Source organism: Bos indicus x Bos taurus, chromosome 5 (genome assembly GCF_003369695.1).
Source record: "Bos indicus x Bos taurus breed Angus x Brahman F1 hybrid chromosome 5, Bos_hybrid_MaternalHap_v2.0, whole genome shotgun sequence".
NCBI lineage: Eukaryota > Metazoa > Chordata > Mammalia > Artiodactyla > Bovidae > Bos > Bos indicus x Bos taurus.
The window spans coordinates 54,650,386-54,666,060 of NC_040080.1; the positions used below are offsets into that span (position 1 = coordinate 54,650,386).

At 42.4% G+C, this 15,675-nt stretch overlaps 1 protein-coding gene across 3 annotated transcripts in view; it reads left to right on the plus strand.

Annotated features, from left to right (window-relative positions):
• GNPTAB (N-acetylglucosamine-1-phosphate transferase subunits alpha and beta) overlaps positions 1–15,675 on the plus strand; it is an 83,848-nt gene that overhangs the window by 58,093 nt on the left and 10,080 nt on the right. For all 3 annotated transcript variants that reach the window (XM_027541979.1, XM_027541981.1, XM_027541980.1), the window contains 11 exons: positions 1,618–1,779; positions 2,373–2,552; positions 2,772–2,942; positions 4,327–4,450; positions 5,480–5,683; positions 6,332–7,413; positions 9,476–9,675; positions 9,895–10,114; positions 10,783–10,896; positions 14,020–14,105; positions 14,356–14,454. In XM_027541979.1, coding sequence (XP_027397780.1) covers positions 1,618–1,779; positions 2,373–2,552; positions 2,772–2,942; positions 4,327–4,450; positions 5,480–5,683; positions 6,332–7,413; positions 9,476–9,675; positions 9,895–10,114; positions 10,783–10,896; positions 14,020–14,105; positions 14,356–14,454 — 2,642 coding nt within the window. The remainder of the gene's footprint in view (positions 1–1,617; positions 1,780–2,372; positions 2,553–2,771; positions 2,943–4,326; positions 4,451–5,479; positions 5,684–6,331; positions 7,414–9,475; positions 9,676–9,894; positions 10,115–10,782; positions 10,897–14,019; positions 14,106–14,355; positions 14,455–15,675) is intronic.

The following is a 15,675-nucleotide window of genomic DNA, read 5'->3' on the forward strand; positions in this document are numbered from 1 at the left end:
GTGAGAGAAATCGATCAGTAAAGAGGACAGCGCGTGCGTACACACACACACACACACACACACACACACAATTTGCAGTGAGAGTTAGTGTCTACATAATACAAAGGAGCAGAGATTATAAATGAAATTCTAACTCTGACCTCTACTTTTGGCCTACATAAACTCAGGAAACTTTGCAGGATGACCTAAATATAGTCATGTAGCATATGCAAAAAAGGGAGAAGGTAATGGCACCCCACTCCAGTCCTCTTGCCTAGAAAATCCCATGGACGGAGGAGGCTAGTGGGCTGCAGTCCATGGGGTCGCGAAGAGTCGGACACAATTGAGCGACTTCACTTTCACTTTTCACTTTCATGCATTGGAGAAGGAAATGGCAAGCCACTCCAGTGTTCTTGCCTGGAGAATCCCAGGGGCGGGGGAGCCTGGTGGCTGCCGTCTATGGGGTCGCACAGAGTCGGACACGACTGAAGCGACTTAGCAGCAGCAGCAGCAGATGCAAAAGCTTTCTCTGTTTTGTTATTTATTTATTTTTTAAAATTTGGCTGCACCTTAGTTGTGGCACCTGAGATCTAGTTCCCTGACCGGGGATCCAACTCGGGCCCCCTGCATTGGGAGCGTAGGGTCTTAGCCACTGGACCACCAGAGAAGTCCCTTGCTCTGTTTTATAAATTAAGAAGGCTAAAAATTAAGAAAGAAATTGACCCTATTAGGAAAGCCAGTTCACCAGTAGGGTGTTGCTGTCCTAGATGAGTGATTTTCAACCCTCTCCCTGCTTTTTCAGTTCTGAAAGCCTCTCTTCACAGGAAATTGTATGATACAGAATTAAAGCAACAACAAAAAAACTTATCAAGGGTGGTGTGGACTCTGGTCAAGGTGGGGAAATGTGCTTGTAAAATGTGTTGATGTGTGTGATGTTCCCTCTTGGATTTATGGTTGCTTTGAAAACACTGCCCCTGAAGGTGGTTTTCCTGAGCAAGCACTTCAAGCAGCCCTGCGGGGACTAGGTGTGGGCACGAGTGCTGCAAGACACCTGCCGGCAGAAGTGCTCTCCACCTGCCACAGTTCCAGCGCCATCACCTGGCAGGACTTCCCCCAGTGTAGGCAGATGGGCAGTATTCTAGAACAGAGGTCACAGACTGGGGACCAGATGTGTTTTGTTTGTATGCATGACAATCCAAACTATATGAGCCACCGTTGAAAACTGGGAGATTTCATGTGATACTAGGGATTCCGGCCTCTCCAGGGATCTGGCTGCCTTTGTCCCTATTGATTAATGGCTGCATTTTCAGATGGGGCCTGAGATGTCCCATTTGTCACAGCCCCCAACTCTCTTGTTTCTAAATAGCTGGTCTGTTGCGTTCATTTGGGAAATGTGTCTGGCCCATGTAAGTTTTCTCTCCACGATACTCGCTTGCTGTTTCAAATATGTATATGAAACTTTGAATCTTTTAAATTATGCAATATATATTTAATGGGTATAGTAAACAGCACATAGTTTGGTTAGTACACAATATGTAGTATATATATTATTTATATTTAAGATCAAGGATCAACTGGGAATTTAAAGATGTCTTGTTGTTCAGTTTTCCCACATGTAACTCTCCTATTATTTTATAGTTGCAGTTGTATTCGGAGGCCAGTGTAGCACTTCTAAAGTTGAATAATCCCAAAGATTTCCAAGAACTGAATAAGCAGACGAAGAAGAATATGACCATCAATGGAAAGGAACTGACCATAAGTCCTGCATATTTATTATGGGATCTGAGTGCCATCAGCCAGGTAAGGAAGGCAGAGATTCTTTTAGAACCCAAACTCAGGGTTTTGATTATTAAAGATTTATAAGTCATTGTATTAGAAGACAGCTTCCCAGGTGGCTCATGGTAAAGAATCTGCCTACCAATGCAGGAGATGTGGGTTCAGTCCCTGAGTTGGGAAATCCCCTGGAAGAGGAAATGACAACCCACTCCAGTATTCTTACCTAGAGAATTCCACGGCCAGAGGAGCCTGGTGGGCTGTGGTCCATGGGGTTGCGGAGAGCTGGACATGAGTGAGCGCACACGCACCTGTTAGAAGGAAGAGGGCTTCCGGAGGAGTGACTTGATTCCCAGTCACTGCCATTGCTTAATACTAACTGAAATGACCTACATTCAGAGCCAAGAACCTTTTCTTTGAAAAGGTGTGTGAAAGAAATGCTGTTTTTATGTTGTTGTTTTAAATATGCTGAGTGTTTTGCATTTTTTTTTAAGTTTAAAAGCTGGATGCAGTCTTTGAAAGTTTGCTGGAGTTCCCTGAGCACAGAGGGGACAGTCGGGGCGGGGGGTAATGTGACTTAGGGGTATTTTCTATCTTTCTGTGCCCCATGCTTTCCTCAGTCTAAGCAAGATGAAGATGTCTCTGCCAGCCGTTTCGAAGATAATGAAGAGCTGAGGTACTCACTGCGATCTATCGAGAGGCACGCACCGTGGGTTCGGAACATTTTCATCGTCACCAACGGGCAGATTCCATCCTGGCTGAACCTTGATAATCCCCGAGTGACGATAGTCACGCACCAGGTAGAGACTTGCCATGTGTTACAAGGCTGCAGTTTCCTGTTCCGTCTTTCCCTTTTCTTTTTCTGGTCCCTCATTTCATCCCCCAACTCTCCGCTCCTCCACTTCCACCTTCCTTTAATCCTTCCATTCACCTCCCTCCCTAATTTCTCTCCAAAAACAAAACAAAACTCCCTTCTCATTCCCCTTCTTCTGTCTTGTTTGTTTTGTGTCTGTTAAAAGGATGTTTTTCGAAATCTGAGCCACTTACCCACCTTCAGTTCACCTGCTATTGAAAGTCACATCCATCGCATCGAAGGGCTGTCCCAGAAGTTCATTTACCTGAATGATGATGTCATGTTCGGAAAAGATGTCTGGCCAGATGATTTCTACAGTCATTCCAAAGGTCAGAAGGTGAGTAGCTAAGAGGTTCCTGGTCTAGGAGTTACTTAGAAGTTGTAGATGGGACATAGGGAAATCGGTATATATATCATATTCAGATTTGTCCACATGAGCAGTTTTGAGTGCTGAGCTCAGGAGAGGTAACGATCAGGGAGTGAGAAAAGTTCCTGCAGCAGGAACCTTGCTTCCTTATGTTCTCAACACCCAAACCCACCCTGTGTGTTTTCTGCTACTGCAACAGTAGGAAAAGCAAAATCACTGGGAAACTATTGTGCTCACCACATCAGCAAAATGCCCAAGACAAATTTAGCTCAACGTAGTGCTTTAAAGCCATGGATGAAGTGTCACAAGGCAGCCAGTCTCACTCTGGCTTTGAGGGGCAGGATGGAAAAAACTGGTCCTGAGCACAGATGTTACAGGTGTCAGCTGTGTAGGCATCGCCATCCCGGGAGTGAGATGAGCTTGGAAGAGCAAGTGAGAGTTAACCAGATGAAGAAAGCCCTTCCAAGTAGCTGGACTGTGCAAAGATGTAGAGATTTTAAAAGTTTTCAGAAATGTTAGGAAGCAACCATATAGCAGGGCAGGGCTTCCCAGGTGACGCAGTGGTAAAAAACCTGCCTGCCAATGCAGGAGATGCAAGAGATGAGAGTTTGCTCCCTGGCTTGGGAAGATCCCCTGGGTAGGAAATGGCAACCCACTCCAGTATTCTTGCCTGGAAAATTCCACGGACAGAGGAGCCTGTTGGGCTACAGTCCATGGGGTTGCAGAGAGTCTGATACGACTGAGCAACTGAGCACACACCACGCATGTAGCCTGTCAGCTGTTTGGAAAGCAGAGTTGTTCACAGCTCAAGATGCTATGCTGATTAATTCATCACGACCTCACGTGTGGAGGTGAGGACATTGAGAGGTCATCTGCTTCCCTTTTCAGCCTTGCGATGAGACAATACATGAATCCACTCAGGAGCTGACAACAGCATCACAGAAAAGCAGTGACTTCTTGCACACTTTCTACCTGCACACTTTTGTAGGTGGATTTAAGTCTGGCGTATTGCTGCTTTATTTAACAATAGATTATTTATAAGACCATTTGTGAGACTAAACCTGTAAGCTGAGTCTGCTTTCCTCCAGTGACAGAAAAGAGTGACTGTGCCGGCTGAGACCTGTCAGCCGGGCGGGACCAAGAAGCCACTACAGGATGGCCCTTTCTTCAGGCTCCATTTGTTTGATTTTTCTTTTAAAGGAATCCTAGCTTAAGAATAGGGCTTCCCAGATGGCTCAGAGGTTAAAGCATCTGCCTGCAATGTGGGAGACCTGGGTTCGATCCCTGGTCAGGAAGATCATAATAAGTGTCAGAAGTCAGAAACCACTTTATTTTCTTTCTGGCTTTATCCTAGGTGTATTTGACATGGCCTGTGCCCAACTGTGCTGAGGGCTGCCCAGGATCCTGGATTAAAGACGGCTATTGTGACAAGGCTTGTAATAATTCGGCCTGTGATTGGGACGGTGGTGACTGCTCTGGTGAGGATGTGTTCAGGTGTAACCTGTCTATGTTGTTGGAATTTTTTTCATTAGCCATCATTCTTGGACCCGTGACCTAGTTTATTCATGTTATCATTGTTGGGGGCATTTTCCCATGTTGACCCTGCACTTGCAAATGCCTTTGATTACTCAAAAATATGAAAATCAGTCCTACCCTTAATTATGTGAGCTCAAGAGCAAGAATCACTCACTCTCACTGGTTTTTGTAGGAGTTCATGGCCAGTGGCTGTCAGCAGATTGCTCCAGGTCAGTGAACGACTAAAGAGACACAGAAGAAATAAATAATCTCATCTCCTTAGCACTTCTTCTTCCTGTCTTGTACACTTATATTTGGACTTGTCGAGGAAATAAGTTTTTACATTTATTTATTGCCTTTCAGTTTATAAAGCATTTAAACTTAGAAAGCATCCTCCATTATCCACTTAAATTTCTCAGCCGCCAGAGGAAAAGAGAGTAGGTGCAGACACTGTCATCTCCCTAGTCCACGTGAGGAAGCAGGTGTGGGAAAGAGAAGAGTGTTGGAAGAAACAAAGCTTTGTGTTTCAGTCAGATCTGTCAGAGGCACTTTTGAAAAATACACACTGCTTCAGGCAGAGAATACAGCCGTGCCAGAGGGCCTGTGCAGCCCCGAGAGCTCGGCCTTTCGTAGAGCCGTGATGCTCGGGCAGGGGGTTGGCGCCTGCATTAGGACGAGCTCTCGTCAGTCCTCAGAGTCACAGTGTTCAGAATCATCTGCTTCTCCGGACACATCTACACGTGTCCCCGGGAGCACATCCAAGGCCTGTACTGGTAGGTTGCACAGCTCTAAGTGCGAAGGCCTGGTCATCCCACACCCAGTTCACTGTCAGGTTGTCTCTTTTTAAGCTACATAAAATCTTCTATTGAAGAACAGGGTGAACCTTTCCTGGTAGAAATTCATGCATCAGTCTTGATTGAGAACTAGGAGCTGTCTTTTTTTCCCCGAGATTGTAAGCACCACAGGATCCTCTCCTCCTCCTCCTCCTCCAGGTAACAGTGGTGCCAGCCGCTATATTGCAGGAGCTGGGGGCACCGGAAGTATCGGAGTCGGACAGCCCTGGCATTTTGGTGCTGGAATGACTGGCGTCTCTTACTGTAATCAAGGATGTGCAAATTCCTGGTTGGCCGATAAGTTCTGTGATCAAGCCTGCAATGTCTTATCCTGTGGGTTCGATGCTGGCGACTGTGGGCAAGGTATATTTACTGCCATAAAAACATATTTAGAATAAGGGGATAACAATCCTTGATAAATAGAGGGGATTTGGGTCACTTTTATTATTTATTCTCTAGGTAGCCCTTTCCCAGCCTGAAATCCAAACGAATTGTGAGTTACAAGAGGACACAGATCTTTAGAAAGCCATAGACACTGAAGCTGCATCTATTCCTGTTATTGCTCTAGTCTGCTTTTTTTTCTTAACCTAAGCAGATTTATCTTAGTTGAAAATATACAGGGAAGGTTTAATTGGGGAACAATAGAAAGAGACCAGTGGTTGATTAAATAAGCGTGGTAGAATACTGGATCTTGTTGCTGGATTATTAACGAAGGTCCTTTTGGTCAGAAAGTTCTTTTTTTTATAGACGTTGACCATCGGAGTTTGCTGTCCAGAATCGTGTCGTACCTTGGTAGTGAACCAGCCCCAGCATTCCATGTCAGTGATAGTGATAGCTTCAGAAAGTACAAAAGAACCCTAGCCCAATAGCTTTTGTGGTAGAATTTCTGATTATTTTAAAGTCCACTTAAAGTCACTCTTAGAAAGTGAAAACTCAAACCCTAAGAATTAAAGGAAAAGGGGGAAAATGTGTAGTTTTTTTTTAAAGTCATGTTTGTGTTTTTTCCTCTAGATCATTTTCATGAATTGTATAAAGTAACTCTTCTCCCAAACCAGACTCACTATGTTGTTCCAAAAGGTGAATGCCTGCCTTATTTCAGCTTTGCAGAAATAGCCAAAAAGGGGATCGAAGGTGCATATAGCGACAACCCAATAATCCGACATGCTTCTATCGCCAATAAGTGGAAAACCATCCACCTCCTAATGCACAGTGGAATGAACGCAACCACAATACATTTTAATCTCACACTTCAAGGTAAAAATGATGAGGAGTTCAAAATCCAGATAGTAGTAGAGGTTGACACGAGGGAGGAGCCCAAACGGAATTCTACCACCCAGAAGGCTTACCAAAGTTCGATGAGCTCCACAACACTTCTTCCAGAGGCGGAAATCTTGTTTGAGGATATCCCTGAAGAAAAACGCTTCCCTAAGGTCAAGAGACATGATGTGAACACAACAAGAAGATTCCAAGTGGAGGTGGAAATTCCACAGGTCAATATTTCACTCCTTCCAAAAGAGACCCAGTTGAGCCTTAATAACTTGGATTTGCAACTAGAACGTGGAGACATCACCATGAAAGGATACAACCTGTCCAAGTCAGCCTTGCTGAGGTCTTTTCTGATGAACCCACAAAATGGAAAGTTAACAGTAAATCACCCTCTAACGACAGAGCAAAGAAATGGCGGTTTGGAGGCCCCATTGGCAAAAGACGCTCACAAAAGCAACTTAGGAACATCTGAAAGACGCCAGGGGTCATCGCCTGTTCCAGCAGTGACAATGACAGTGAACAACCATTCCCAGAGCCAGATTCCACCCCTGGAAGCGAGATTCAGGGCAATAACCGTGACTCCTAAAGTAGGAGGCAGAACTGTGTCAAGAGAAAAGCTTTCATCTCTGACTTTCCCACTGGAAAGCAAGGACACACAGGAAAAGGTAATCACAGGGAAAGAACAAGAGAAAAAAATAGAGGAAAATGCCAACAGTTACCCTGGTGGCAATGAAGTGGTACCTGGAAGAAAACTGCAGCAATACACAGACAGTTACCTGGGCTTTTTGCCATGGGAGAAGAAAAAGTATTTCCAAGATCTGCTTGATGTAAGTTACATGCAGCCTTATTCCTTCCCATGCTCAGGAAAAAAGTAACCTTGTTAGTGGTGGTGATAAAGTAATAGCTACTGTTTATTCAGAACTTCCCTGTGCCCGCCACTGAACTCGGCACATGTGGCTAAGTTGCTTTAGTCATGTCCAACTCTTTGTGACCCCATGGACAGTAGCCCACCAGACTCCTCTGTCCATGGGGTTCTCAGGCAAGAATTCTCCTCAGGCAAGAATACTGGAGTGGGTTGCCATTTCCTCCTCCAGGAATCTTCCCAATAATTCTAACAATAAAAACACCTTGTAAGGGTCTCGGCTATTGTTGTCCCCATTTTGCAGTTTCAGAAGCAGCCTTTGTGTGAGTGAGTAAGTCATCAGCCAGGGGCATACCCTGAGTTCCTAGCAGAGCAGTGATGGTATCTTATCTTCACTTGGTATGTTATTTCAAAAACCGCTTTTGCATACCTTGTGCAGTCGGATCACATACTTTTCCAATAACGGAAAGCCTGAGACACAGACAAATTCATTAGCTTTCCCTATGTCACAACAGCAGATGAGTGTGAGCTGGTCCTCAGAGTTGGAGCTCTCCCTCCCTTTACCACAGCCTTCACGGTGCCCGGGGGTCCTTTGTGCATCTTGGGAGTGCCATCCCTCTGCTAACATCCAGGAGCGCAGGATGGTCAGTAGGGTCCGTGCTCTTAGAGACTCAAAGAGCAAGCTGGGAGGCCAGAACTGTGGCCGTGTGATAAGGATCCACTGAAGTGTGGACCTTTGAAAAGTGGGGAGTAGTCAACAGACCGAGGAAAAAACCTTGTGGTCTAGGTTGGGTCATGAATAGAGCACAGCCTGAGCAGACGTTAGGCTGTAGGAGAGTTTCACCAGTGAAGGGGGTGCAGTTTCATTCCTTTCATTGTCTCCAGGGTGTTTTTTGTCCCTGACACGGTAGCATTTACTAGTGGTTGAGTCCTCACTACCACCACCCTCCTTTTTTCTGAATTGTAGCACTATAAACTTGTGGTAAAAATTGAAGCAATGCAAAAAAAAACACAAAAAAAGCAATAAAAAAGGAAAAGGCCTCCTCCTCCTCCCTTCCTTAATCTCCTTGAGACAGTCACTGTGAATATGTGGCTTGGTGGGTATTCTTCAATTATTTTCCTATAGCTGTATAAACTACATAGTTTGTTTTGGAGCAGTGGAGTTATACACACACTGCTCTGCAGTCACCTTTGATGTGGTAGTATGTGGGCAAACCGCCCTTGTTTTTTAACAGCTGTAAGTTGTTCCCAGTGTTTTGCAATTACAGATACCTAATGTTGCAATAAATATTCTTGTACATACGTCTTACTCTTGGGGAAGCTTTATTTCTGTAGGTAGAATTGCTGGGTTAAAGGGTCTAGTGTGTATAAAATACGTCCTTTTATGTTGCACCCCTTCCTCCTTTGACAAGCAGTGTGCAAGCCTGCTTGTTTCTCCACAGACTACCCAACAGCAGTTAATGTCAATCTATACTCTCATGAGTTTGAGAAAACTCATGAAAACTATTTCATCTTCTGTAAAGTGTGTTCAGGTTCTTTGCCGATATTCTTTGCCCATTCAGTTTCACCTCTTGGTGGTTTTGACAGGACTCTTTACATTTCATAGTATTAACACTGTTACATGGTGAAACCAATTTTGTATTCTAGCCTGTGTCTTCAAAACTCAAGTCCTTGCTGCTTTGATTTCACCAGTAGAAATAACTTCATATTGAAAGCACTCTCAAATGGACTGTAAATCGATTTTCTAAATGTTGCATTGTAATGGGCTGTGAAATCTCATGGTCAATGACTAGTCCCTGAAGAAAACCCTATAAACAGCTGTTGTCTGCGATACTTTCACTAAACTCGACCAGGTGACCCCTGGTCTTAGGATGCAGAAGGAGACCTGTGTAGTGCTCATTTCATTTTCCCCACACGACAGTGACTAGTTATTTCCATGCTACCTGAAGTAGTACCCCCGTCTCTTGTTAACACAGGACCCTTGTGCAGTAAATGTAATGCTGTGCTGGGTGGAATTCTCCTTTCAGGAAGAAGAGTCACTGAAGACACAAATGGCCTACTTTACTGACAGCAAGCACACCGGGAGGCAGCTAAAAGACACATTCGCCGATTCCCTCCGATACGTGAACAAAATTCTAAACAGCAAGTTTGGATTCACATCTCGGAAAGTCCCTGCACACATGCCTCACATGATCGACCGAATCGTGATGCAGGAACTGCAAGACATGTAAGTCTCGCTTACGTCTGAATTTTCTGCTTGTGCTCAGAGCCAGGGCAGCTTGAAGTTCACATCCTCTCTATGCTGCATCTATGGCTCTGACACTTGATAACTAGTGTGGTGAAAGTATTATCTCAGCAGGAGGGAAGTAAGATTCTGATGCCACAAGTGTGGGGTACCATATATATTGTAAGTATCCAGATCTCACAATGTGTTACATTTGGACAGGTTCCCTGAAGAATTTGACAAGACGTCATTTCACAAAGTGCGCCACTCCGAGGACATGCAGTTTGCCTTCTCTTATTTTTATTATCTTATGAGTGCAGTTCAGCCGATGAACATATCGCAAGTTTTTGATGAAGTTGACACAGACCAATCTGGCATCCTGTCTGACAGAGAAATCCGCACACTGGCCACCAGAATTCATGACTTGCCTTTAAGTTTGCAGGTATTGTAATTTTATACCCCACCCCCCCCAATTTTGTGACATTTTAAATGAAACTTTTAAGTTTGATACCTTCTCTTTCCCCTGCATACTTCAGTGTAATGCAAGTACAAGTAAACAAGGGTGTTCACAACTAGTCCATTTTTAATGCCAGGATTAAAATCAGTTTTGAAGTTTGTGTTTCATAGGATGACTTTTTTTAAGACTTTCATTAGGGATTGCTATAGTATTGTGTGGAGAAGAGGCAGACCATAACTGCATAGAAGATTCTCATGACAGGTTCATCCAGGGGCTTCAGACGTGGCTGAGTGGAGCCCTCAGCCGGACCCGTGGTGTTGCAGAGTCCCCTCTGCCTTGGCATCCTCTAGTCCCAGGAGTGGGACACTCAGGAATAAGGGGCACCAAGAGGATTCCAGCTGGAGGACACCCATCTGGTGATCCCCTGGCTCACCTAGTATCAGAGGGGCCTCCCGGTCCTGTACGTTCCACTTTGAGGCAAAGATGAGTTGTTTGTATTGTCTCATTCTGCTCTTTTTAGTGGGTCTTTTAGAATCATACAGTCAAACTCTCTTTGAAGGTAGCACTTACACTTTGGTGACTTTAACATATTTGTAAAACCACAAGCATTACTTGTATGTAGAAGGTTTATGCTTTTATTTTTGCTTTGTTAGGATTTAACAGGTCTGGAACACATGTTAATAAATTGTTCGAAAATGCTTCCTGCTAATATCACTCAGCTAAACAACATCCCACCAACTCAGGAAGCATACTATGATCCAAATCTGGTGAGTGATATGGGTTCATTTATGTAAAACAGAGTCCATCCTTATTGGGTGTTACTATCATTTCTGTACAGCACTTCAAAAACTAGAAGCTGGCTCTCTGTTTATAGGTCTGGTAGAAATCAGTAGCACCAATAATCTATAATAATTTATATTTTTCTTTGGAATATCTTTTTTTCCTCCCTAATGGTTTAAGCTAATATTGAGATTACTTGCTTATGTTCTATAAGCAGACAACCTTTTACTAAGGATGGCAGAAGGTAACCCTGGAGTATACTCATTGCTTAGGAGAGCAATCCTGTTAAACATTAACCAAGGAAATACTCAGGCTTCCCTGATAGCTCAGTGGGTAAAGAATCTGCCTGCAATGCAGGAGACCCCGGTTCGATTCCTAGGTCGGGAAGATCCCCTGGAGAAGAAAAAGGCTACCCACTCCAGTATTCTGGCCTACTCATCAAATTGAACCCCATCTTTCCTCAAAGCTAAGTTGCTTTGATGATGGATCTTACCAGTAGGGTCAGTAGATGATCTGCACACAAATGTATTAGAGTGCCACTTGGCTGAAATGGTTGGAAGACTTTGTTGATTGTAAGATGCATCCCAGTTTCAAAGAAATGAAAATGTAAAAAAAAAAAAAAATCTGCATTTAGAATTGATGGAACAAGGATATAATACAGCCATTTATGTGATGCTTACAGTTAATTTTACTCATACACACACACACACACACACACACACACACACAAATACACACACATGGAAAAAATGTTTACAAAATAGGTGGTGGGTTAAATCATAGGTAGTTTTCTTTTAAAATCGTATAGTCTTTTGTATCTGGCTTATTTTTTTTTACTGGTAGTTCTTAATATCTTTTTTCACACTAGTATTTTCATATTTTCTGTAATGAATAGATAACTTTCATAATCAAAACAATGTTTTTTCAAACCTAAGTAATTTTTTTGTTTTTTAATTAAAAAAATTTTTTTTGGCCACATAGCATGCAGGATCTTAGTTCCCCAACCAGGCATTGAACCTGTGTCCCCTGTGTTGGGAGCGTGGGAATCTTAACCACTGGACCACAAGGGAAGTCCAAAATAACACATGTTTTTAAAAACTGACCACCTTGCAGATGTTCAAGCCCTATAATTATCTGGAGACAAGATGTTTGTAAATGAATGTAGAGAAGAGTAACGTAATCACTCTTCTAATCAGTTACAAGTAACTCTAATAATCAGTTACAAGTCTGATTTCTGAAAGAAGGCAGTCATTCGTTTCGCATTCACTGCACACAGCAGGGATGGTGTGTCTCAGGGCCCAGGGAAGCCCACCCATGACGAGACGTGTGAGGGGCACCTTGACAGCTGTTGGAATATGCAGACAAGCTGTACGTATTGCTGGTTGTGTGTTGGTCAGTCCAGCTTATGACACGGGTTGGTGTATAGCTATGTGTCACTGAAAGCCAGCTTTCTAAATATTCTAAACTATGAAGTCAATAAAACTGAGGTAAGGTGTAAGACCTGGTGTCAGCCTAAGGGAGTTTGCTTTAGTGGGGTGAACAGGCAAGAATCAGCAGCCAGGGTCTGAGACCAGCTCCGGTTGTGGGCCCTCGGGAGGCCTGGCTGATAACAGATCAGCAGCTTGTCTCGTGAGGCGCAACAGCTTCTCTGGGATGTTGGGCCCGTACAGTGAAAAGCGGTCTATAAAACCCAGACTGTTACACACGTTAGTAGTTCTTTACAAGTGTGTTCTTAAAGATTAAAAAGGCACATTTGTAATCATTGTAGGTGTTTTCCCTGCCTCTTGAGAGAACAGAATCACAGTTGAAAAGAAGAAATTAGGTTGTGTAGACTAAAAGACATTCTTTCAAACAGTGATAGTTTTTTTCTGTTTTCCCCACATTTGGAATTACCCCCAACAAAGCTAATATAATCAACTCTGAATCATCTGGATATCAATATCCTGGTTTAAAAACACCCTTTATTATGTGTCAAGATAACTGAAGTTCTCTCAAAGATCTGGGTACACCCTTTTCCCAGGAGGGGGACAGTGAGCTATGAGTTCCAGGCTGTCCTGATTTGTCCCTTCTGGTATCTTCTTGGTGGGCAATCCCAGAGCATTGACGAGAGGAGGAAGTGTGCTGGGCTCCTAAACCATGTCCCCTCAGCCTGTCCCCCGGACCAGGCCTCTCTGGTCTTCACTGTCCTCAGGACCACATTGAGATTGTGTTGACAGGTTGCCTTAGAGGCCACTGAAGTCACCCCAGGTGTAGCCTGCCTTGGCACTCACTCCAAACTTGTCTTTTCACCACCTTTTATTTCCACGTCCGTCTTTTAACTTTTCTTTCTTTCCTTCTCTATAAACTTTGGCTTCCTAGTAAGACTGTAGAATTGCCAATCCCCTGTACTTATATAGAACTTACCGAAGCGTATTCTTTTCTAAGGAAGATGATCTATGCAGTTATTCGTCTTGCCCTTTTATAGGCATGATGAAAGGTTATTGAGGGATTTTATCGTGTTGGGTTTGTTTTTTTTTTTTTAAGAAATACATACATCTTCATTTATTAGCAGAGTATTTTATTATTTTACCAAATAATCTGGCATAAGGTTTACAATCAGCAAATATCCTTTGAGTGCTAAGAATTAAGTAGGGGCTGCTTTGCTCACAGTTACAGGTCAGTCTTGAGGCTCACGCAGATAACTGTTGAGTACAAGCACTAGCGATAGTGGCAGCATTGGCTGACATTACTTGAATGAACTCTTAGCCAGATGTTGACTTCATTTCTGTAATTACCTGTAATTACGCACAGGATAAAGTATTTTCTAATTAGACTATAAGAATGATAGCTTGGCCTATGAGTATTGTTATAGACCAGTCCATTAGTTTGTTAGAAATTTATTTTCTTTCTGAAAAAATTAAAACTTTATTTAAAAAATAGACAATTAGTCTGTGGGCCATAGTATGCCAACTTGATTTTTTTTTTTTAATATTGCATTAAAATACTCATCTTGATTACTGATTCATCTTGGTTCATCTTTTCATGTGCCCTTAAAACTTGCACTTGAGATGAATGCTTCCCTTGCCTCACCCCAGGCTTTGCCCTGATGTAATGTCTGTGTTTTCTCACAGCCACCAGTCACTAAAAGTCTAGTAACCAACTGTAAACCAGTAACTGATAAAATCCACAAAGCATATAAGGACAAAAACAAATACAGGTAAATACTGTGTACATTTTCTCTTTGTTTAATTTAAGAATAATTATGAGTGTGGTATTTTCATAATTTTACCATAGTTTATCTATTAACCATCCTTTGAAATTTATATGTGATTTTTCTCTTTAGTAATATGGAAAGATTAAGTCATCCTGAGAATGTTGGTTCTTTAAAGTTTTATAAAACTTTCTTATTGAAATTTTGTTTTACATATTCATATACATATTTACACTCATTATGTTTTGATAATTAGGTTTGAAATCATGGGAGAAGAAGAAATTGCTTTTAAGATGATTCGTACCAATGTTTCTCATGTAGTTGGCCAGTTGGATGATATAAGAAAAAACCCCAGGTACTGTTTTGTTTTGAATTTAGAACATTTTAGGTTCATAGAACAATTGGATAGAATGGACAGAGAATTCCCATAACTTTGAAAATATCTTTAATCATGCAAGTAAACATGAAAAAAAAGGCAGCAGTACTAGAGAGAAAGGAGTGCCTTAGTTTTGTTTGGAGCAGATGGAAACCTCTAATGGTGGTGGTAATGTTTGAATTGAGAGATGGGAATTGTGAGTTGAGATCGGCCCCCCATGCACAGGGATTGGCACGGATATCTCTGAGTCCAGCGACATGACTGTTCAGCGAGGCTGAGGGTTAACTGCGTTGTCGGGGAGGTGAGGCCACATGACTGGGACTCTTAGAAATTTCGATTTTTCTATTTCTTTTATAGTAAAAAAAAATATTTCTGTTACAGAAAATAGATTTCTATTTTTAGAAATAGGGGGTTCCAGAGAAATTGTTGTGATTAGACCTGTCTTTGCAATTCAAAGGAAAGTTCAAATTAGCTTCTGAGGAAAAAGGAATGCTACCATAGTTGTGAAAATTAATCCAGCAAACTGCAGTCATTCTTTGGGAATGAATGAAGTGTTCAGCTTTACATAGCCCTGAAAATTTCCGGCCTCACCTCCAACAGTTGCCCTAGTTTGATAAAATTGGTTAAAATCTGCATTTTGAGTTTTGAATTTCAATGGGAAATAGAAGTAGTTTCTTGAGAAAAGGCCATTGATACGTGAAGTTGAATGTTTTCATCTGAGTCTTTTAAATGCTTTTGGAAGTTTTCAGTTGCCCCCTCATATACATTATGATTTTAATTATACATGATCAGAAGTGTAAAATTTCCAGGCATTTTAAAGCCAGGGAATTTTTCCTTAAAATTTCATTCTCGTTTCTTTTGGGGGTGGGGGGAGGTATAGAATTTTAAGAAAAATGAAAATGTTTAACACTTACATAGTATACTCATAAAATATTTTATTTCCTACAAAATAACATTTCCCACAAGCTAAAAAAACAAAGTCATAGTAATTAAGAACCACCCAGTTGGCAGCTTTTTGTATATGCTCTTCCCTCTGTTCAGAATGCCCTGCTCTAAAACCTTAGGAGCCGGTTTTGATACTTGCTTTTTGCTTCCCCCATCCTGTTAATGTGCTCACTCAGTCATAGGTTATCTGTAGTAAAACCAAGTGAGAACTTAGTGTTTTTAGTTGTACCCTATACGTTCATGTCCTGTGCTAGT